Genomic DNA, 24193 nt, shown 5'->3' on the forward strand with positions numbered 1-24193 from the left:
TGAGAAGAATGTTTCAGTGTATTATCGACGACGACACCCAGATCCCTTTCCTGGTCCGTAACTCCTAACGTGGAACCTTGCATGACGTAGCCATAATTCGGCTTCTTTTTTCCCACATGCATCACCTTGCACTTGCTCACATTAAACGTCATCTGCCATTTAGCCGCCCAGTCTCCCAGTCTCGTAAGGTCCTTCTGTAATTTTTCACAAACCTGTCATGAGTTAACGACTTTGAATAACTTTGTGTGATCAGCAAACTCAATTACCTTGCTAGTTACTCCCATCTCTAAATCATTTATAAATATATTAAAAAGCAGCGGTCCTAGCACAGACCCCTGAGGAACCCGACTAACTACCCTTCTCCATTGTGAATACTGCCCATTTAACCCCACTCTCTGTTTCCTATCCTTCAACCAGTTTTTAATCCACAATAGGACTTTTCCTCCTATCCCATGACCCTCCAATTTCCTCCGTAGCCTTTCATGAGGTACCTTGTGAAACGCCTTTTGAAAATCCAGATACACAATATCAACCGGCTCCCCTTTGTCCACATGTTTGTTTACTCCTTCAAAGAATTGAAGTAAATTGGTCAGGCAAGATTTCCCCACACAAAAGCCGTGCTGACTTGGTCTCAGTAATCCATGTCCTCGGATGTGCTCTGTAATTTTGTTAGCTAACTGGCACTAAATTGGAGTCAAAACCAAAAATTAGCCTTAACATGCACTAACTGGCATTAATTAGCAGTTGTGCGTGTACCTGACTTATTCTCTTATTCTGAAACTGAGGGGGTCTTTTACAAAGGCGCAGTAGCATTTTTAGCATGCGCTGATTAGCGCTCACTAAATGCTAGAGATGCCCATAGGAATATATGGGCATCTCTAGGGTTTAGCGCATACTTATTTATAGCGCTCACTAAAAACGCTAGTGCACCTTTGTAAAAGGATCCCTGAGTGTCTATCTTCTCCCACATGCAACTCCAAAAAGGTTATGGCCCTGGGAGGGGCATTCCTGGGATTTAGGCATGGTGTTATAGAATAGTGTCATTTACTGCCATTAGTTAGGCACCAGCTATTGGCAAGGTAAGTGCTCATACCCAAAGTTAGGCCCGAGATGCGAGCTGAGGCAGTATTCTGTAAAGAATTCTGTGCTGCATAGTTATGCAGAATCCCCCCAGGAGTAATAACAAATCACAGATTCTTTCTCGCTCCTGAATACTACTTTGCTTGAGACTAGAGTTGGCTATGTTAATGATCTCCTCAGAAAGATAGGGGAAGAGCATTTCCGAAAACAAAACAACAAAACCTGGAATTTATCTATATGTTCCATCTTTGCTTACACCCCATGCTGTCTATTAAAATGTTTTATTGTGAATTCTGTTGACATTATAATGTAGCATACTATGCCATACTTTGTACTGTAATTTGAATATTTTTACTGCTGTAATTGTCTATTGCTTATGTTTGACTTGTTCTTGCTGTACGCCACCTTGAGTGAATTCTTTCAAAAAGGTGGTAAATAAATCCTAATAAAAATCATTCTGCCCAGACTGCCCTCTGCAGGATACTGGCTTAGCATGGATCTTCCCGGCACCTAACTTTGGGTGCCATTCACTGAATCCACCCCACACTGTCTGTCTTTACAGAGTTCTGAAAGTTGAGCTTTGCACAGATTTATTTAACAAGATTCATAGCCAGTCATAATTTGATGTTAGTTGATGTAGTATTTTGTTCAAATCTGAATTCTAGTTACTCCTTCGGAAAATATTCATTTAGCAAAGGATAAAGATCAGCTCACCAATTTGTATACTAGGTATTGTATCCTTCTGTTGGTTGCACAGTGGACTTATTTCCAGTTCAAATGTTCTTTCGAGGTCACCTAACCAGATAGAGGGAGGAAAAAAAAATGTTTCTTTAGCAATTCTGTAAATCATCATATACCCTTTTTCAGATGTAGAAAAATTCATGCCAATGATACAGGTCAAGCAGTTCATATTTTTACACTTCTCGCTTAAGGGGTGATTTACTAATTGTGCACATTAACACCAGTTACACACATTTATGCCGCAGGTCCTCCTGAATAAAAATGGGCTCTGTGGCATATAATGAATGCCAACAGCATTAGTGTACATTAACCGATAGTAAATGGCCTCTTTATATACTCCAGTGAATGCATGTATAATGTTCCCTGCCATGAAAACTAAGTCAAAATAAAATAAATGTGTCAGTAACCATATAAAATTAGTTTCAGGAATAGAAATACCCAGCAGACATAAATGCTATTGCCAAAATAGGCCCTGTTGTGTAATCTGGCTTTCTCTATATATAATATACTAATGCTTCTCTGTGCCTTTCACAATTCTCTGATCAATAGATTTTTTTTCTTCCTCTGTCAAAGCTGGGAAGGTTGAACAAAAAAAAAAAAATATCGGGGTAGAAGTGCAAATGCCTAGAAGGGAACTTTGGTGGGCAAAAATGAGGATTACACAGGTAGAATTACTGATTCTGCCAAAGTGGATTTTTAGCTGGCTCAAAGTATATGCGTGCTCTTCCACAATATGTATATTTTAGCTGTAGCAAAAAGGACATTCCTGGGAGTGGAGGGGTAGCCTAATGGTTAGTGCAGTGGGCTGAGAATCTAGGGAACTGAGCGGGCAAGTCTAACCCTCCATTGCTCCAGGTACAAACTTAGATTGTGAGTCCACTAGACACAGAAAAAGTACCTGCATATGGTATATGTAAACCACTTTGGTTGTACCCACAAAAAGACAGTATATCAAACCCATGACCCTATATGGGGGTGATTCTATAATATAGGTGCTAATATTTATGCACCCATTATAGGGGTAATTCTCTACTGCTCGTCTAAAGTTGGGTGCCGGGATGATGTAGGATGAGGATTTTTGAAAATCTAGATACACAATATCAACTGGCTCACCTTTATGCACATGTTTGTTCACCCCTTCAAAGAAGTATAATAGATTGGTGAGGCAAGATTTCCCTTCATTAAATCCATGTTGGCTTTGTCACATTAATCCATGCTTTTGAATATGTTTTGTAATTTTGTTCTTTATAATGGCCTCTACCATTTTGCCCAGCACTGACATCAGGCTCACCGGTCTATAATTTCCTGGATCAGCTCTGGAACCTTTTTTAAAAATTGGCGTTACATTGGCTACCCTCCAATCTCCAGTTCCATGCTTGATTGTAAAGATAAATTACATATTACTAACAAATATTTCTGCAAGTTCATTTTTCAATTCTATCATTACTCTGTGATGAATACCATCCAGTCCAGGCAATTTGCTAGTCTTCAATTTGTCAAATTGCACCATTACATCTTCCAGGTTTACATTCAGTTTCTCTGACTCATCAGCTTTGAATACCATTTCCAGCACCGGTATCTCTTCCAAATTTTCTTTGGTGAAGACTGAAGCAAAGAATTCATTTAATCTCTCTGCTATGGATTGTCTTTGCTGAGTGCCCCTTTTACCCCTCGGTCATCTAGTGGTCCAACTGATTTTTTTTACCGGCTTTTTGCTTCTAATTTATCTCAAAAACATTTTTACTATGTGTTTTTGCCTCCAACACAATCTTTTTTTTTCAAAGTCTCTCTTTGCCTTCTTTATCAGCACTTTGCATGTGTAACTTAATTGGATAAGAGCCAATTAGTGCCAATAATTGCCTTTTTAACAAGCAATTATTGGTGCTAATTGAAATCAATTTACAAATATGCATGTAAATGTAGGTGTGCGATTCGTGCCTAAATTTTACGCACGTCCTGGAAAAGAGCGCATGAAAATGGGCGGGTCATGGGCATTTCAGGGCACAGCATGGGCGTGGATTCGAGTTACACACGCAATTATAGAATAAGGGGGTTCTGTGCATAAATTTAGGTGAGGCATTTGCAACACGTTTTCATTGGTGCAAATGGACATGCCCAAATTTATGCACAACCCATGCACTTAAGCAGTACTCTTTAAACCGCACCTAACTGTAGGCATTGTTTATAGAATAGTGTTTGAGCGTGTTTTTTTTTTTTGCATGATTTATAGAATTCACCCCTAAGTGACGAGTTGGGTGTGCTAGTTTATAGAATGAGAGGGTTTGTGTGTAAATGTTTAGAATACTGTCATTTATATGCATATGTGTATACATATGCGCGTTAACTTCCAAAATTCTGCCTAAGCACTATTCTGTAAATATCCACTTACCTTACATAGCACATATTTGCAAGGGGGTGTAAACATGGGTGGAGCTTGGGCAGAGCATGGGCGGGGGCTGAAACTTATATGTGCAACTTACACGGTATTTCAAGTTACATGGGTATCTGCCGCACTTAGGTGTTAACACTTACACCTGCTCCATCAGTGGCGTAAGTGCTTGTGCCTAAGCATCTACATGCTAGTATTCTACAGAGGGGCATCTACTTTCCTTTACAGAATAGGCTCCTAACATGAGTCCTCTGGGCACCTAATTGTAGAAGTCCTGATATAGAACTGCCCTTATAATGATCAAGGGAGAAAACTGCAAACATATAATAAATTTGCAAAAAAAGTACATAGGGGGCTAATACACATACAGTATTATATGCCACAGTTTTACATGCTGTGAGTATGCATGCATATGTGTAAATATCCCAGGATAATGTATGTGGGTACCTTGCATTTGAAAACTCGCTAGATTTATGCAGGGTAAAACAAGAACTCTACTGAAGATCTGCATCACTGTCTGTAAGTTTCAGGATGAGCAATTTGCACAGGTTGGCCTAGGTGGGAACAGGCCCACCAAACAGAGGCACACTGCTATGGTAGCTGGCAGGACTCCCCAGGCCCCGCCAGCTGAAGATCACTCCGAAGGTGCCCAGAAACTCCTGTGCACAACTCAGCAGAGTACAGTTGATACTCTGCACATGCTCCACTCATGACTTTATAGACCTCTATCGTATGGATTCCAAACTCTCTTTCAGCAGAGTTCTCCCATCTCCTTTATCATTTTGGTTACCCTTCTCTGTACCTTTTTTAATTTCACTGTATCTTTTTTGAGATGTGGTGACCAGAATTGCACACAATACTGAAGTTAGGTTAGCGCAGGAGCCCTTACCGCCACCTCAATGGGTGATAGTAAGGGTTCCCCCCTGAAATGGCCACGTGGCAAGTGCTTCACATGTCGCACAGCCATTTCTTTAAAAAAAGAAAGACTTCCCTTTTACCCGCTGCGGTAAAAGGGGGCCTCGGCGCATGTCAAAAACATGTGCCAAAGCCAGTGCAGGCCTTTTTCCGCTGCTTGGTAAAAGGGGCGCTTAATTCTTTAATTTCCTTTCTTGACTGCCACCGCACACTGAGCAGAGGATTTCAGCGTATTATCCATGATGATGCCTACCTAGATCCTTTTCCTGGCTGGTGACTCCTAATGTGGAGCTTTGATCATGAATTTCCAAACTCGAACTAGCTGGCCAGCCATCATCATCTTTTCCCTCATTCTCCTCTATAGAGTAGGTGTCAAGGGCAGCTTCAAGTAATGATTATAAGCTATTCATGTTGCTTTCACAATACATTTATTTGACTTTGATTCAGAGTGTCTTTGATAGCCTCTACCTACTTCCTTTTGGTTGTCCTCCGTCTTTGCAACCATTTTGTTACTGCATATAAGCTTTCAAGGGCAGTCAATGCCAAAGCATTCCTACAGCATGAATACAACCCAAAAAGAAAGAGGAATGGAGGACTATTAATGTACATAACCTCCACAAGGTGTGCTAATGGATTTAGCATGCACTAAATGAGAAGAAATCTGTCTTATCATTTAGTGTTCGCTAATCATTAGCATGTGCTAAATCTATTAATGCACCTTAGTAAAAGGAGCTTATAATTATTTAGCTGCACCTCACAGGAATTTCCAATTAAAAGGAGGAAAAAGCCTCAGAATTCACTCTACCCAAAGGTTCACCCTACATCACATTAGCAGCTAAATTCTTGTTTAAAGATACATGGATAAAAAATAGTAAAATAAGTAAAGATAAAAATCTAAAAGGAGGTTTCTTACGCCAGTGACTGAACATAAGAAAGCACTAACCAACAATGAGAACTAAAAGTGGATTCTGAGGCTTTTTTTCCCTTCTTTTACCTGGAAATTCCTATTGCCACAAAATAATTAGATCTCAGTAGAAGTCACATACATTAACAGATTGATTCTTTTAACATGGCCAAACCACACTGTTGTTGTTGTCTGATGTGTTAGCTTGTATGACGTATAAATTGTTACAGGGTGACAGCCTTGGTAATTTGATTAATTATTTGGATTTTCCATCATCTTTTTCCTCGGCTAGATTAGAATGTAATTTGAAATTAAATTATCTATCTTCTAAGGGCATTTGAAAGAAATTCATGTTAGAGCTGTCCTTTTTATATCAAGAAGTGAAGCTTTGGAACAGACTGCCTTGGAAATTCTGAGAATATCACTGTACTTATGCTTTTTGTTTGTTGAAAAAGATGTCTTATAGTGATGATGAGGGATGTATTTTAGATTTAAGTTTTTAGATGTTTCTATTATAATTCTCCTGAATGAAGGAACTCTTGTTTGTAATCCGCTTAGAATCTGCTCTGAATTTAGCAGAATATAAGAATCATGTAGTATAGTATATATGGAGGGGCATAATCGAACGGAAACGCCTATCTCCATGGGCGTTTATCTCTGAGAACGGGTCCGTGAAGGGGCGGACCGAACCGAATTTTCGAAAAAAAATGGATGTTTTTGAGCTGGGCGTTTGTTTTTTTTAGCGATAATGGAAACTAAAAACGCCCAGCTCAAAAACGTCCTAATCCGAGCCATTTGGTCGTGGGAGGGGCCCCCCTGATATGCCAGGACACCAACTGGGCACCCTAGGTCAGCGCGGTGGACTTCAGAAAAAGCTCCCACATGCATAGCTCCCTTACCACGGGTGCTGAGCTCCCAACCCCCCTCCCCCAAAACCCACTACCCACAAATGTACAACACTACCATAGCTCTTAGGGGTGAAGGGGGCACCTACATGTGGGTACAATGGGTTTTGGAGGCCTCCCATTTACCAGCACAAGTGTTACAGGTGGGGGGATGGGCCTGGGGCCACCTGGCTGAAGTGCACTGCGGTACCCACTAAAAGTGCTCCAGGGACCTGCATACACGCAGGCCTCTAGGACTGGTTGGTGCTATATAACATCGGCACACCAGTTGACACCTGAAGACTAATCTCTCCGAAAACGTCCTTTATTGGAATAACCGCCTTTACTCACAGTTAACTGCAGATCAGAGGTTGTGCCCCACTGGCACCGAGTCTCCCTGGTACTGAGATGAGCAGTATGTCAGAGCTGGCAGAATGCTGTACAATGCCCTCTTTCAGCCACATTCAAGGGATGAACTAAGTTGTCTAACGTGGCTAACACAGGAAAGGGAACTAAAACTGGCTTACAAAAATGGCCACTACCGCATGGACTACTACAGGAAATACAACAGGGCACACTCTGACCCAGTAGGCAGGGGGAAAAGCACCATGGGAGAAGAGCCTACCAACTACCAACATCGTGAGACTGTAACACAAGCTAATGAAATCACGGAGCCCGATACCCTACACCCACCACATTGCAATGCTGATGTGACCCTGTAGTGCACCTGAGAGCCACATCTGACCCAGGGAAAGGCTGTGAGAGGATCAAACACATTCTGCTGTCATGGAGGTGGGTACGGCATTTGAGGCTGGCATACAGGCTGGAAAAAAAGTTTTTAAAGTGGGGTTTTTTTGGTGGGAGGGGGTTAGTGACCACTGGGGGAGTCCGGGGAGGTCATCCCCGATTCCCTCCAGTGGTCATCTGGGCAGTTGGAGTACATTTTTGGGACTTGTTCGTGAAAAAAAAGGGTCCAAAAAAAGTGACCCAAAATCGCAGTAAAAACGCCTTTTTTTTCGATTATCAGCTAAAGACGCCCATCTCTCCTCAGCTGATAACCACGCCCCAGTTCTGCCTCCGACACGCCCCTGTCAACTTTATTCGTTCCCGCGAAGGAGGGCAGTTGGAAACGCCCAAAATCGGCTTTCGATTATACCGATTTGGGCACCTTTGCGAGACAAACGTCTATCTCCCGATTTAGGTCGCACTATAGGCGTTTTTCTCTTTCGAAAATAAGCTGGATAGTTATGTAATGTAATGTAATGAAATGTGATATTTGTATTAGAAGACAGCTGAATGCATTTTGGCTGAAGATCCAGATAAAGTTAATGGACAAAGGTATCCAGAAAACTTAACCTAGTAACTGCCAGCTGAATATCTTTTTTTGTCTTGTGACTCCATAATCTGTCAAGATTTAGCTAGCATTCTCCTACTAACTTGATCAAAGGCCTTTTTATGATCTACCAAAGCCACTTTCAGTCTTTCAGTATGTTCAGCATGCCTTCCACTAGTTTAGATTAGTTTATTGATTTTTGGTATACCGCCTTTCCAAACAATCATGTTGGTTTACAATAAAATCCATGAAAAGAAAAGAACGCCATTTAAAACAGAACAGAGGAAAATTAACAGAGAGCAGAAAAAAAAAGTTATGTAAGTGTAAAGATGTCATTGGTACAATTTCAGTTTGCTCTGAAGCCAAATTGAACTTCTGACAACTACTAAGAATTTTTAATTATTTTAGCATACGTCTTCCATCTACGTCTTAATAAAGAAATTCCTCTATAATTGGTACAGTCACACTGACTGCCTTTGTTCTTTCAGTCTGTGACAATAATGGCAATTCACCAGTCTTTTAGTGTTTTTCTGTTGGCTTCACATTGCTAACACACTTTTGTCCTTGGTACTACTGGGGCTTTGTTTCTGCTGAAAATCCATCTATACCAGGTGCTTTGTTTTTTTTTGCTGCACATTTAATAACATTTCCACTTCTGAAGGAGACTAAATAAATAAATGGTACCAGCTTAATCAATTTTTGATCTGTTTCTTTAATGTTAGTTGTAATTCCTCACTGGTTCTTTAGATCATGGAAATAAAATTTTCATCTTTCTAGTACATCTTCACATCCCAGTTCATGATTCACTATTACACATGCTCAAGCTTTGATGGCTCCCACCCCCTCTGAATTTCCTCTTTCAGGAGAGGTTTGGAGTCTTCAGGGATTGCGCACGCCCAGATGCCAACTACCTTGTTGCTGTCCCAGAGAAAGGGAGGTAAGACCTGAACACCTTGGGGTAGAGAGGAGGAGGAAAGGAATGAGAGAGATGCTGAAGGTAGGGGGGGGGGGTGGAAGAGAGAGATGCTGGAGACCATGGGAGTGAGAGATGCTGGGGATGATGATGGGGTGGAGGGGAGAACAGAGAGATGTTAGAGACCATGGGGATGAGTGGTTGTGAAAGAAAGAAATGCTGGAGACCAAGGGGACAGGGAATTAGGGAAACAGAGAGAGAAAGAGAGAGATGCTGGACACTTTGAGGGGGGTGGTACAGTTTTTGCCTAGGGCATCGGATACCCTTGGGCTGGCCCTGACTGCATATATTTTACAACAGGCTCTATATTAGGCAGATCCTATTCTAAAATAGTACCAGAACTTGTATACATGCTGATCTAGATGTATAAGTTCCGGTTTGCATGTCCTTAAACAATCCTCAATTTGTAAAAGACTGAGATGTGATATAACCCATTTAGCACACTATACTTGAAATTATGCTGTTTTGTCATTATGGCTTATGTTCCTAAACCTATTATGCAGGAGCACTGTGAGCTGGAATTGTGCCCTATGTGACATGTCCCTTCGTACCCCCACCCCACCCATAGCAACGTGGCCACTGTAGGTGAGACAAAAGATAGTGAGTGATTTTGGCGCCACTGTCTCCCTTACATCCCATGTGCCTGCATCTCTTGCATGGTCTCTGGGACACTCTGTTATAATGTGAAGGGAGATGACAGCAAGTTGGGTTGCTCACCTTGTCTAAAGAATTCCTCGCAGACCCTTTCACTCCACTGTTTGCTCATGTCCCAGATTCGACACGGATTGCAAATGTCAGCACACTTCAGTGCGATCTGTCCATTCCAGATGAGAGCCAGGGAAGGGGAGAGAAGAGAATCCTTTAACCAGCAATTTCTCAAAAGCACTTGAATTATAGTGCCTTGCAAATGTCATTGCACACTTGTAAATATTTTACATTCTGCTCTCTAAAAAATACAATTCAAAATTAATGAAAGCAGGAGCTTGTTTGACAGATCTACACAATATATTCTATACTCTCAACATGAAAGAAGAATTATATAAATATTCAAGAGTAACCTGCAGCAGGGTATCTGAAACTTGCAACAGATTCACAAATCGGGAGTATAGTGGCTCTGTTTAGCTGCAGAGTGGAGAAATTTCTGTTTTTTTGATGAAGGTTGCAACTGAAAGGCTTTTTTTTTCTTTTCTAATTAGTGGGTTTGAAATACTCTTCCCTGTCTGATGTTTGCTGTCAAGAAATTGTCTCATTATTTAATGGGTTATTCACTGTTTAAACTGTTATATGATAGGCATCCTAAAGAAATTCTTCCAAAATATGTCCTGGGGGATCCCTAGCCACTTATGTTTTCATAACGTCAACAATAATTATGAACATCTAAAATATTAAAATATGAATAGTGCTTCTAAAATAAAGCACCTTTGTACCTAGGCATTACCATGTCCCATTGGTTGTCATTTATCCACCAGTTCTCTGACATTTAAGGGTGAATTCTATAAATCAAGCCTAAAAAATTGGTGCAGAAACCTCCCCCCTCCCCTGCTTAAGTGCTACTCTAGAAGCCACACCTAAAGTTAGGTGTAGTTTATTGAACAGCGCTTACGTGCAGGGGTTGCGCATAAATTTAGGTGCATCCATTTGCACCAACAAAAACGTGGTGAAAATGACCCTGCCTAAATTTATGCATGGAATACCCGTATTCTATAATTGCACATGTAACTGGAATCCACGCCCATGCTCCGCCCCACAACTCCCTTTTCCAGGATGTACATAAAATTTAGGCACAGATCACATGCCAAAATTTACATATGTACATATTAATTGACTTCAATTACCACCAATAATTGCTTGTTAATTGCACATGCAAATTGGGCATGAGCCCAAATTTGCATTGCAGTTTTTGGTGACTTTTAAAGTTAGGGGCTAATATGGAGCAACCTAGTTTTTGGTGGTAAGAAGGCGCATAAATGGTGGTTTTTCTAGTCATTTCCATGAATAAGTGGGTACTTACACCTGTACATGACTTCTTACAGAATACTGATGGACGGAAGCATAGCTAGGTTGAGGGCGTGGGGGGGGGGGGAGGGGAGCAAAAGTGGACTGCCAATGGCGCCAGAATTTCTCTCTTAGTGACTTACACTCTAGCTCTCCAGTTTTACTTTTGGACTTCTGATATTTTCATTCTTATCCAGAAACCAAAGTATTAGCTATTGATGGAATCAGTCATATATGTCTGCTCTTTATTTAATTCCACTGGAGTTCGCTCAGCTTTCAGCACATTGATTTCCTTTCATTAACAGCAACTTGTAAAGATACATCAACCTTTGAAGATACATCATTCCAACCATGAACTCCTCAGGCGTTGCCCGCTTTTCTCATCATCTATTTGAAAGCCGCTCTATCTCCTTTATAGTTACTAATGTCAGGAGGCAGGTTCCATCCTGGTTTGTGGAGACCATTCCAGGTGAACAGGCTCCCCCTACCCAACAAAAATTACCCAGTTTAAAAAAAAAAAATCTAAAGTTCTCCTCCCTCTATCATAGGCTCATCCTCACATTAAAGCTCTGGAGCTTAGCCTGCCTCTAAATTCTTAAATGTGAAAATGTGGTCACTTCTGAGAATGCTATTCAGGAGGTTCTGGATTTTAGTGTCCTACCTAGCATAGGATTCAAGCTTCATGGGTGCCAGCGGGTGCTAAGCAATTGAGCAAGCTCCTTCATTGTGTCTAGGAAAGGGTAATTTGAATTGTGTTTGGTGTCCCCATTCATTTTGAAATGTTGGCACTTATGCTACCTAGAAGTCTAAATTTAGCCTTCATAACCTTATGTCATTAGCAACCACATGCATCGTAGCAAATGGTTCTTCCCCAGCACCCTCTAAAGGTATATCAAGTTAAACAAGGCACGCAAGTAATCAAATAATCTTCATGTCTACCAACTGTATTCCTAACAATCAAATCACCAACAACAGTGGCAGTGCTATCCCTATCCTCTCAGGGCCCACAGTTCCAGGGAAGCATCTTTGTTGCAAGAGTTAAGTTATCGACAGTCAAGATCTTAATTGCATCTCAAGTACACTGAAATAATGTGTGTCTTCAATACTACAAAACTCTACTTCTACTAGGTCAAAATCATCAAAATGCATAAAAGACCTAAGCCAGAAGGCATAGATTTCTGTTTGTCAGCTTGTAAGCTTGTGTGACTTTTAAAGAAGCAAACATGGTGTTATTGTATATCCTGCTCTTCTAAGGAAGCACTGAATTAAAATCTTGCCAAGGCCATGAATTTATGTATCAATTTAAGCTGTTCCAGGAAATCACCATCACTAGTGTTTGTATGGTAAAATGCAATCTAAGAGTAGAAAATTTAACCCAGATTTTATTATTTAAAAAAAAACAAAAAAAAAACCAGGCAGCTATAACTAACTACCTTCAAAATGATGCCAGTGGTGACATCTTTTCAAATATATGATTTGAAGATCAAACTAACCATTTCAGGTTGAAAATGCAATGGGAAAACATTATTCCCCTGATTCTATAAAGTTTGCCAAAAATTGCACATGCAAATTTAGGGATGTTTCCAATTTGCGGCACAACTTAATTGAATAACAAGCCAATTAGTGTAAAAAATCCCAGCCCCTGCTGCACCGCAGTCATCTTGCTCCCCCCCCCTCCACCCAGAAAGAGATCTGCATGAAATATTTATCCCTGAAACATGCTCAAAACAGAATAACCCATTTGTATCAAAGAGATGAGGTGAAGACGTGATTCCATGTTGCCCAATGAAAGGAGAGTTTAATTTTACTTCCAATGTTTATAACACCAGGCTTCTCAAGGCAGATTACAACAGTTAAGATGAACCCATCAGTAAACAGAATATCCTCACTGAAATTTGGCCATGTTTTACTGTATTGTATAGAACACTGTAGAAAAATGAGCACAAAACACAACCTTTATTAGTGCTGTTTCTACAAGCAATAATTTTTGAATCTGTTTTAGTGATATTCAGTTTTTATTTCATGATATTTATATCTACATATAAATATCAGAAGCTTTCAAATAAATTAAAACGCTATCAATAAGTCTATCCAACTGGAACAGCTTTTGACATTTTACAGATGGACCGTGAATAGGCAGTCCCTTATTTCTAAAAATCTTTTGCTATTGTTTTCTATAGCGTTTGCTATTGTTTTGGGTGAACCAGTGTGGCGGCAATCTCTGCCTACTGGCTTCAATCCATTGGGCTTGATAGCAATCTCTGCCTACTGGCTTCAATCCATTGGGCTAGATAGCCTCATACCGTCTCCTGTTCTCAATCTAACCTTCTTGCCCTATTTTTCCCCTTCTCCTTGCCAGTGGCGTAGCCAGACCTCGACGTGGAGAAGGTCCAGAGCCCAAAGTGAGGGGGCACATTTTGGCCCGCCTCCCCGCTGCTGCCTCCTCACATACCTTGGCTGGTGAGGGTTGGGTACACCTGCCAGCTGAAGCGTTTTCCAGCGCTGGTCTCCACTGCATTGCCTGCCCTGCTCTTCGCCTCATGTTGCATGAATACTTTGTGCATGCTCAGTTTCACTAAAACCCCCTCCAGCCAAACCAGGGGCCCCAGAGCCAATTTGGGGGGGTCCAGGTCCCTGTGGCCCCCTGTAGTTATGACACTGCTCCCTGCACCCACACTGTGCATCCTCCTCCCCTCCAGCCCTGGGTGCCCCCCCCCCCCCGCACATACCTGAAGTCACCCTGGTGGTCTAGTGGCTTGCTTTGGGGCAGGAAAGATCCCCACTCTTTCCTGTCCGCTGCCGCTGATCTGTCTTTCTGCGGCCGCTTGTTTAAAATGGTTGCCAAGAATACAAGCAGTGACCTCGCAAGAATTCCGCTGAAGGAGATTCCCATGGGATCCCCGCTCCCGTGCACCTCTCTACTTTGCATGTAAATTTAGGCACAGGTATTTGCACCACTTTTTTTGGTGCAAATATCCACGCCTAAATTTACATACGACTCTCCGCTTAAGCATGTATTCTATAACTGCACCAAAATGTAGGCACGCTTATAGTATATCGTTTAAGTTGGTATCATTTGATGCCAATTTGTTAGACACCATATATAGAATCTAGCTCTATATTTTGAGTTGAATTTGACTTATTTGCTTACTGTATTACTCTTAGCCCTCAGCAGAGCTAATGATTTGAAAGAAATAGTGGGGGCCTAAAGACGTTTGCTCTCTAGACCATTAGATGTCAGATGTATCACAGAACTGACAGGTGACACAAATATTTTGGAAGAAGGAACAGGAGGAGGAGAGCGATCTCCTTCTTTTGGCACCACCTATCATTTGGTCAAAAATCAGGTCAGAATTTGAAGAGTAGGTGTATAATCCAACCTTAAGAACAGTTTATTTAGGAGGATTTAAAAAAAGGTTTGGATAATTTCTTGCAAGAAAAGTCCATAAGCCATTTTTATGATGGACTTGGGAAAATCCACTGCTTATTTCTAGGATAAGCAACATAAAATCTGTTTTACTCTTTTGGGATCTTACCAGGTACTTGTGACCTGGTTTGACCACTTTTATAAACAGGATATTGGGCTTAATGGACCTTTGGTCTGTCCCAGTATGGCAACACGTATGTTCTTATGTACCACTCTGAAGGGTATCAGTCTATATGAAGGCACTCAAAATTGCTAATAAACCTAAATCAAAATGCACACACCTAAAGTCATTATTATTTTGCTTTTATATTGTTACTGTTTTCCTATATTGTTCTTTTGTGATTTAGCTCTGCAGCTTTCTGCAATGCATTCAATCATACAGCAGCACAAGGATATTTAAACCACTATTCATTTCCAGGACGTTTCAAGCAAGGTTTGTGATAAACTAAGAATTTTTACTTGCTCTGTTACCTGAAGCATAAAGTGCCTGTGTTCCGAATCCTCCAAGCGCAAGTCGTGGTTGTGGAGGTGAGCCTTCAAGCGGCTTAGAAATTCATTCTGTCGATTGATGTCTGTTGCCAGGATGAGGGAGCCCAACTGCTCTTCAATATCCTGCCTGTAGTCATTAGAAACAAAAAATCTTAGTCATAATACAAGACAAGATTTGATACAAGATTATGTTGAAACCAATGGCTTGATCCCTTCCTAAAACCTTACCCCTCACTTTGAATGGGCTCCGTCGGCATTGCCGCACAGGAACCGCTAGCGGCTTGATAAAAGCCCTAAATTATGACAAGGAGAGAGGAAATTAACCTCCCCTCTCAAAATAAACAAAATATATAGGAACAATTCAAATTTAAGATGGGTGCAAATAAAGGTCAACAAAGAAAAATTATATATGGAAATGCCTGTTCATTAGACTAACAGCACATTGCTCGACAAGCTTTTGGAGCTATACTTTATTCACAGGTAACTTGGAAATGCACAGACACAAATTGCTGCTAGAATGTTTAATACATGCAACAGATTATACTGCAGTAGTCATTGGTTAGTAGTTGAAAAAAATGCAGCAATGTAGTTTAAGTCAGACAAACGAAAGAAGATAGTTGGATTTATGAAGGACCAGATTCTCAGCTCACAGTTGAGCGATTGATTTAGCAGATTCTGAGCAGATAAATTAAGCTCTTTCAATGGAGGGTGAAAGGGGACATAGGCATAATATTCGTTGATATGATTGAGATCTATCCAAGATTATTTGATACAGTCTTATCCACTAATTAAACAATTCTTTATAGCAGTCCAGAATTATGTACAAACATACAACTCCTCCAGTCCACCACTCATCCCTTTGGGCTGTATAAGCCAAGACTATGCTGATAACAATGGTTGTTACCAGTAAACTCCTCCAGGATCTGACCCTCATATCTGTCCTCACTTTCTAGAGATGCATTTCTCTGGGCTGCACCCTCTAGCCTTGAACAGGCTCTTCCCTGCTCCTGCTCTTGAGCTGGGCTCCTCTTGCCCACCCAAAGCACAATAACTTCCCCTTAGACCAGCCTTAGGTTATCTGGCCTTTCCAGGATACCCCCTAGAGTCCTGATGGGGGTAAAGGCAACTAAAGAACAGGTGCTTAAACAAAGAAGAACTTCTAATACCTTCAAACTCCACCTTTGCTGTCAATCATTTACCAAACCTATTTCCCTCTGCAAACAGTTACCTTGGACTGTGCTTCTCTTCCACCTAGGGACATCCCATGCTCTCCCCCTAGTGACTCCAGGGAGAAGCTAACACACACAGTAATCCCCATTACAGTGGGGGATTACACAAACTTGGGCGCAGGCCAGATAATAATCCAGAAGGCCATGGGATGTTAAGATGGGGGGTTGATTGAGCACTCCTTCAGTAGTCCGGGAGCAATGTATCTTGGCTTTCACTTCAAAGGAAACATTCTCAACATCAAGGATTTTTAATTTATGCAAAACCAACTTTACTGAAAATCCTGGAACAGGCAGTTCAAATCCTCCTTGAAACAGTCAATTTATAATCCAACTTGATAACAGATGCAAACTACAGGTCCAAAGCAATTTAGGGATATGGTGTATCTTCTTCAATGCAATTTACAATCCTACAGTATGTCCATATTTACAGCTCTCCCTGTCCATATCCATCCCTTCTGGGTGTAACAACCTAAGGCTGTGCCTGCAACACTTGTGTAGAAAGCAGATCTTCCTTTGAATCAGTCCTCCCTGACCGTCTGCCTCTTCTCATGCAAAGGAGTACCTCTCTGGGCTACCACCTTTGGCTCCGAACAGCTTTTCATGTTCCTGCTCCCAGGCTGAGATCCCCTATTTCCCAATCTGGAGCACTCCGCCACTTCACGGTTAATGCTTTAGTGGCAGAAACGTTCTCTTTGGTCTGCCTTAGTTTTTTTGAACCAATCCAGGACACGCCCCCTCTCCTTAAGGATTCCAGTGGGGGGGGGGGGGGGGGGGTCCAGGCAACCAAAGACGTGGTGCACTCCTCATCAACATTATTTATTAACTCTAACCCCTCCTCTACTGTCACTCAACTACCAAGAACATTTTCCTCTGCAACTTACCCAAAAACCCACCCCCTTGGGCTGGATCCTTTACCACCCACAACTTAGAACCCTCCACTCAGAAAATCTGGAGAGTTCTCTCATGATCTTTAGTAATCCCCATTATAATGGGGGATTACACACCTCTTTACCATCCACTTTTTATGCTCATCAATTTAAGAGTTCAATGAAATTTTTAATATAAATGTATGAATCAGCCCTAGTAAATTTTTGAAGAGGCCAATTTATTTATTTATTACACTTGTATCCCACATTTTCCCACCTATTTGCAGGCTCAATGTGGCTTACAAAGACCTGTTATGGCGTTGCCATTCCAGGGTAAAAAATACAATTGGTGTTACAAAGAAATCAAGGATGACAAAAAAGAACTGAGCAAAACAGTTATAGAAAGAAGACTTTCAGAATAAGAGTGGGGTGATGAAGTGTTATAATTAAGCTAAGGGTTACCGTGGTAGGCCTTGTTAAAGAGATATATTTTCAGAGATTTGTGAAAGTTAGTTATTTCATTAATTGTTTTCAAGTTAGTTGGTAGTGCAATTTAGGAGCATAACTCTCAAAGCTAGGTGCATACATCCTGTGAATATTGGTCCCCTTATTATTTTCTTTGTTATGATATCTGCTACTTATCTCTTTTAGACTGCTTTTACCAATGGACAAAGGGGGCAGTTGCATGGATCCAGCTTAACAGAGGTCCTATAAGTAAAAGAGCCCTGAGCACAGGGTCCCCTCCTATCTAGCATCTTCCTTCTCTCCCTTCCCCTCTCCTCTGGTACAGCCATTTTCCAGGAATAAAAAGTGGCATAAATGTGCACTGTTGCTGTCAGTGCACACTGTAAATGGTTCTGCTGGTCCCACCCCTTCTGACATCAGTTCCTATCCTGAGGGGCAGGACCGACAAAGCCTACAGTGCTATAGACCTATAACAGCTCCACATCTTTATGCTGCTTTTTATACCTGGGAAGCAAGGTAAGCTATCCTGCTGGAGTGGGGGTGGGGGGGGGGGGGGGGTGGAAGAGTGCTGCTGGACTGATGTGCAGTGGCATCCTCAAAACATTTGCCCAGAGACCATGGGTGGTTAATGAGGTTTTGAGGTGAACATGTAAATCCAGTAGATGCCCTATATATATCATTGCCTGTTGTTGGGTAGTTATAAAAGCTTTGAGTTGGGGAATTCATCCTTCTCAGCAGTATTACTTACGTCATTTCCTTTGGCAGATGAGCTAGGAGCCTCGATTCCCGAAGCATGCCAATTGTGGACCTCCAGTGATGATTTTCTAAGACTGAAACATTCTAGGAAGTGGAAAGGGGAAAATAAACAGCTAAGCATACATGTTCTGGCTCCAACACACATAAAACTGCAAAAGAGTAATCCACAATTAAGTTTATTCTAGGAATGGGTAAAACCACTTGAGATGCCATGCAAACAATGGGGGTGTAGGGATTTTATATAAGAGTCATAATAAATCAAGGCAGAAGACAGATAAGTTTTACATAAATTTAAGGAACTATTGACTTGGCTTGCATTTTCACCTTTGTTTTGAATGCTTTTGATCAATCTTCAGTGCGAAGGTTTACAAAATGTACATGTATATCCAAAGTATTTGAAGAATTACACTGTTGTCAAATATTTTAAAACCATGAGTACCCACATAAGCTCAAACCAGTTCAAGTAGATTTGGAGTTCAAAAAGAAAATTAAGGTCAGACAGCACTGTGGTTAAGAAAAATTGATTAATAAAAGTAAATTTGAGTTACGTGGAACGGCATTTTATAAAGGACATCCAATTCAGAATAAGGATAGCCAGGTCAGTATGTTGCTGGTGCTGCTAGTATTTTAGAACAGGATCTGCTGATATATAGCTTGTGTGACCCCCCCCCCCCCCCCCCAAAAAAAAAGAGCCTCTGCTGCAGACAGGAGTTTGGAGGATTTTCTGGGGGTACCTATAGTAATGGGGCTGGTAAAGCTAGCCTGGTAGGTGGAAATCAGCAGAGAAGTGATAACAAGGATTGTGAGTAGTGGATCCAGGTTTCTGTTTGCCTCATCCACCTCAAGACCCTGAGTATCGAGGGGGAGTCCCAGTGCTGAACAGGTGAACTTTGGAGCGGCTGGGAGGAAACCTCTGCCAGGGGGCAGAGGAAGTCTTGGCTTGGTCCCTGTCAAGGGCAACCTTGCAAAGGAAGGAGAGCCTGGTGGAAAAAGACACCCCAGGTGGGAGGGACACGGGTGCGGAAGAGCCTCACTCTTGGTAGGACTTTGCCAGCCAATCAGAGGAGTCCTAATCCAGGATAAAGCAGATTTTAATGGACTTTGATCAGATGTGACTTTGGCCTCTTATGAACTTAAATTGAAGAAATGAGGGTTGGTTTATGAACTGTTGTTGATCCAGTAAAAGAAAGTTTAAAGTTTACTTACTAGTTTACTAGTCGTTATTTGAAAAGTGGACTTTTGCATCCCCTAGGGTGGGAATACCCTTTGGCCTACCGGAGATTTTCTTTGGCCTTGGTCTGTACCCAGTTCAACTGAAGTACAACTTTCTTTTGTGAATCCTGGTCCTGGGCACCTGACCCATGGAGCTTAGCAGGCAACCCTGACTGATGGGTAAACCTTTTAAAATATATGAGAAATGGATGTCCATGTGCTGGTAACGTCCAGCATGAACAACTGAAATGTCCATTATGAACTGGACACAACAAGGGACATGGACAACTTTGTGGCAGCATAGGAGTGTCCATGGAGAATAAAGTAGTAGCCTAATGATTACAGCAGCCAGCCTGTGAACCAGAAGGCAAGGGCTATTTGTTATTTATTTGTGAGTCCTCCATGGACAGAAAAATACTTACTGTTCCTGAATGTACACTGCTTCAATAGCCTTCCAGCTTGCAGGTTTCTTATATATATGCTCTAACCATTAGGCTACTCTTCTAATCCACAAGGAAGCCTAGTAAGAAGTTAAATTGTATAAAATATACATACTTGCTCCTTGTACTTCCTTGTCATTTTCAGGGCTCAGACTGTAAAAAAGCTGGCTCTGTTTCCCAGCTATTGGAATTGCTGTCTAAACCCACTCCAGCCCGTTTTGATCTGTCTTGCCATATATGGGACACTGATGTAGAAGTCTATCCAGCATTGCCTCATGTTCCAACTACTGGAGCTGCCATTTAAGCACCACTCCTATGCAACATAAACGAACTTATAACTGTTGATGTGTTAAGATTTGTTTTGATACTATCCTCTTTCTATTTTGGGATCCTTTCAGGCTTATTTTCGAAAAAGAAGGGCACCCATCTTTCGACATAAATCGGGAGATGGACGTCCTTCTCTCAGGGTCGCCTCGGTTTCCATTATCACCGAAAAACGGGGACAACCATCATTTATGTCGACCATCTCTAACGTCGACCTAAATGTTGAGATTTGGACGTCCCCAACCATATTATCGAAACGAAAGATGGATGTCCATCTTGTTTCGATAATACGGGTTTCCCCGCCCCTTTTTGGAGCTGTCCTGTGAGGATGGCCCCAGGAAAACTTGGGCACCCCGTTCGATTATGCCCCTCCACGTGTCTATCCCACACATTTTTGATTCCATCACTGTTTTTTTCCTCCACCACCTCCACTAGACGGGCATTCCAGGCATCCACCACCCTCTCTGTGAAAAAAAGTATTTCCTGATGCTACTCCTAAGTCTACCACCCTGCAACCTCAAATTATGTCCTCTAGTTTTACCGCTTTTCTGTCTCTGGAAAAGATTTGTTTGTGGATTAATATCATTCAAGTATGTAAATGTCTGTACCATATCTCCTCTATCCCTTCTTTCCTCTAGGGTTTAAAGACCTAAATACCAAAGTCCATCTTTTTGGACATGGATGTCGCTTCCCCTTCTGAAATTGGAGTTGGGCATCCATATTTTGGCCCCTTCCTAATTCACCCAAAACCCAGACCATGCCCTCTAGCCATAAGGATGTACTACAGTTTAGATGTCCAGGATTTGGACACCCAGGCAATATGGATGTCTAAATGCCAGTTTTCAGACGTCCAAAACACAAATAAAGCTTCTAAAATAAGGGTCACAGCTGTAAATCCGAACTTGCATTCAAAACGAGTTAGAGAAGATCCATTCATATTATTTCTATTTAACTGGGGGGGGGGGGGGGGGAGGCATAGCTGCTATCTTCTACTGTCAACTATACATGTACAGGAGGTTGTAGGTGTATCTGTGTTATCTCTCATCACACTCACCCCATGTTAAAGGTTTTTTCTGTGTAGTAGCTGTATAGGAAGATGTCAGTCCTCTTCCTGCGCACCCAAGCATCCTTCTAGCTTTCGCCTTTTCTACCTCTTTGGCCACCTTAAGATCATCACATATGATCACACCAAAGTCCCGCTCCACTTTTGTGCACAAAAGTTCTTCACTCCCTAAACTATATTGTTCCCTCAGATTTTTGCAGTCCAAATGCATGACCCTGCATTTTTTAGAAATTAAATCTTAGCTGCAAAATTCTAGACCATTCCTCTAGCTTTGCTATGTCCTTCCTCACGTTATCCACACCATCAGGGGTGTCTACTCTATTGCAGATTTTGGTATTATTCACAAAGAAGCAAACCTTACCAGACAGCCCTTCAGCAATATCACTTACAAAAATTTTAAAAAGAGCCAGCCCAAGAACCAAACCTTGTGGCGCACCACTGGCAACATCCTTTTCCTCAGAATGAGCTCCATGTACCACTACCCTCTGTCATCTTCCACTCAACCAGTTCCTACCCCAGTCAGTCATTTTAGGGCTCCTACCGAGGACACTCGGTTTATTTATTAGTCATTTATGTGGAACAATGTCAAAGGCTTTGTTTAAAATCTAAATACCAAAAAGCAGAAGCAACTCACAATCGAACAAACAAAACAAAAAGGAAGGGTGTGGTTCCACCACAGAATATTTATTAGTAAAGAACAAATCAATGCAGTGGTGCATTCTCTATTAAGATTGTGCTTCACTGACTTTTAGTGTGAAGCATTTTTAAGCTTTTACACTATGATCTGTTTTTGCAATATTAAAGATTCATGACTGATCATTAAGGACCCCTGATGAAGGCAGAATTGCCAAAACATGGCCTGTGTTGGGTCAATTTATCAGCATTAATCTGTTTTTTGGGACAATAAACTTCGTCTTGCTCCAGTTTACATTGGGTGTGTGGCATCTTCCACTTCTGTGCTGTTGCTGTGCTATCTTGTGGAAGATTGTTTCCACCTTTAGTTTAGCCAGCCTCTCACGAACACAGTCCTCTGAAAATCATTCAGGGACTACCACCCCTCCATTCCTATTTGAGTTTGTCTTTTGTGGTTCTGCTCCAGGCTCTTCAGCTGTGAACACAGAACAGAAATATTTGTTAGGCAATTCCGCCTTATCTTTATCAGCTTCTACGTATTCCTCCTCTTCACCTTTGAGTCTCACAATGCCACTTTTGCACTTCCTCCTATCACTAACATATCTAAACAATGTCTTGCCCCCATTTTACCATATTGGCTAGTTTTTCTTCCATTTACATCTTTGCTTTCCTGATTACTCTACCAGCTTCTCTTAGCTTTTCCACATATTATCACCTTGTCTTCCTCTTTCTGAGATTTGTTGTAGTTTATAAAGACTAACCTTTTCAGCTATTACTTTTGAGAACTGAAGCGGCCTCCTTTCCCTCTTACTTTTATTTATTTTCTTTACAAAAAGGCTTGCTGCCCTTACAATAGATCCTTTCAATTTTGCCCACTGCTTTCCAACTACTTCCAGATACTCCCATCCAGACAACAATTCCTTGAGATAATCCCCCATCTGAACAAAGTTAGTTTTTTTTAAGTCTAGAACCTTCACTTTTGAATGATCCCTCTCCACACCTATCTTGCTATTAAACCACACCATCTGATGATCACTGGATGCCAGATGATCACCTACTATAACATCAGAAACACTCTCCCGTTAGTAAGAACTAAGTCCAGTATGGCCCGATCCAGTGGTGCGCTGGTAAATTTTTAACAACAGGCTCTCTCCCCGGTCCACCTCGGCGCCCCCCCATCCACCTCTGCGCCCCCCCCATCCACCACTGCGCCCCCACCCACCTCTGCGCCCCCCCACAAAACAATTGCAGAGGGGCGGCGGCCAACACATTACTCTCTCCAGGAAAAAAAAATTAAATGATCCCAGGTTCCAATCTAATTCATGTTTAATATGGGATAAAATGCCATAAATAAGTAAATAAACATAAACTTTTAACGTTCAGCACCTGATTCTCAAAGTGGACATATTCCAAACACTATAATGAAAATAAAATTATTTTTTTTCTACCTTTGTTGTCTGGTGACTTTGTTTCTCTGATCATGCTGGTCCAGTATCTGATTCTGCTGCTCTCTATCTGTTCCCTTTACTCCGTTTCCAGGGCTTCCTTTCCATTTATTTCTTTTCTTTCCTTCTTTCTTCTTCATTTCTTGTCCTCCGAAGACTTGACTGTACAGTGGATCCAGCTTCTGCCTATTTTCTCCATCCATATGCAGTTTCTCTCCTCACTTCCTTTTCCCTCATCTAATCTCCTTCCTCTATCTTCCCTCCATGTCCAGCATTTCTTCTCTCTCCCTTCCCTCCCCTCCATCCATGTCCAGAATTTCTCTTGCTCTCCCCTCCATCCATGTCTTGAAACTCTCCTCTCTCCCCTGCCCCTATCTATCCATCCATACCCAGCAATTCTCTTCTCTCCCCTGCCCCCTCTGCCCATCCATGCCCAGCAATTCTGTCCCCTGCCTCCCTCTGCCCATCCATGCCCAGCAATTCTCTCCCCTGCCCCCCTCTGCCCATCCATGCCCAGCAGTTCTCTCCCCTGCCTCCCTCTGCCCATCCATGCCCAGCAATTCTCTCCCCTGCCTCCCTCTGCCCATCCATGCCAGCAGTTCTCTCCCTCTGCCCATCCATGCCCAGCAA

General features: G+C 41.8%; 1 protein-coding gene across 1 annotated transcript in view; it reads right to left on the reverse strand.

The window, feature by feature from the left end:
* PDE7B (phosphodiesterase 7B) overlaps window positions 1-24193 on the reverse strand; it is a 119417-nt gene that overhangs the window by 52431 nt on the left and 42793 nt on the right. Inside the window, exons 7-10 of the mRNA XM_030195100.1 lie at window positions 18439-18530; window positions 15113-15257; window positions 9937-10033; window positions 1795-1875 (exon numbers count right to left, since the gene is read on the reverse strand). Coding sequence (XP_030050960.1) covers window positions 1795-1875; window positions 9937-10033; window positions 15113-15257; window positions 18439-18530 — 415 coding nt within the window. The remainder of the gene's footprint in view (window positions 1-1794; window positions 1876-9936; window positions 10034-15112; window positions 15258-18438; window positions 18531-24193) is intronic.

This window comes from Microcaecilia unicolor, chromosome 3 (genome assembly GCF_901765095.1).
Source record: "Microcaecilia unicolor chromosome 3, aMicUni1.1, whole genome shotgun sequence".
In the NCBI taxonomy this organism is placed as follows: domain Eukaryota; kingdom Metazoa; phylum Chordata; class Amphibia; order Gymnophiona; family Siphonopidae; genus Microcaecilia; species Microcaecilia unicolor.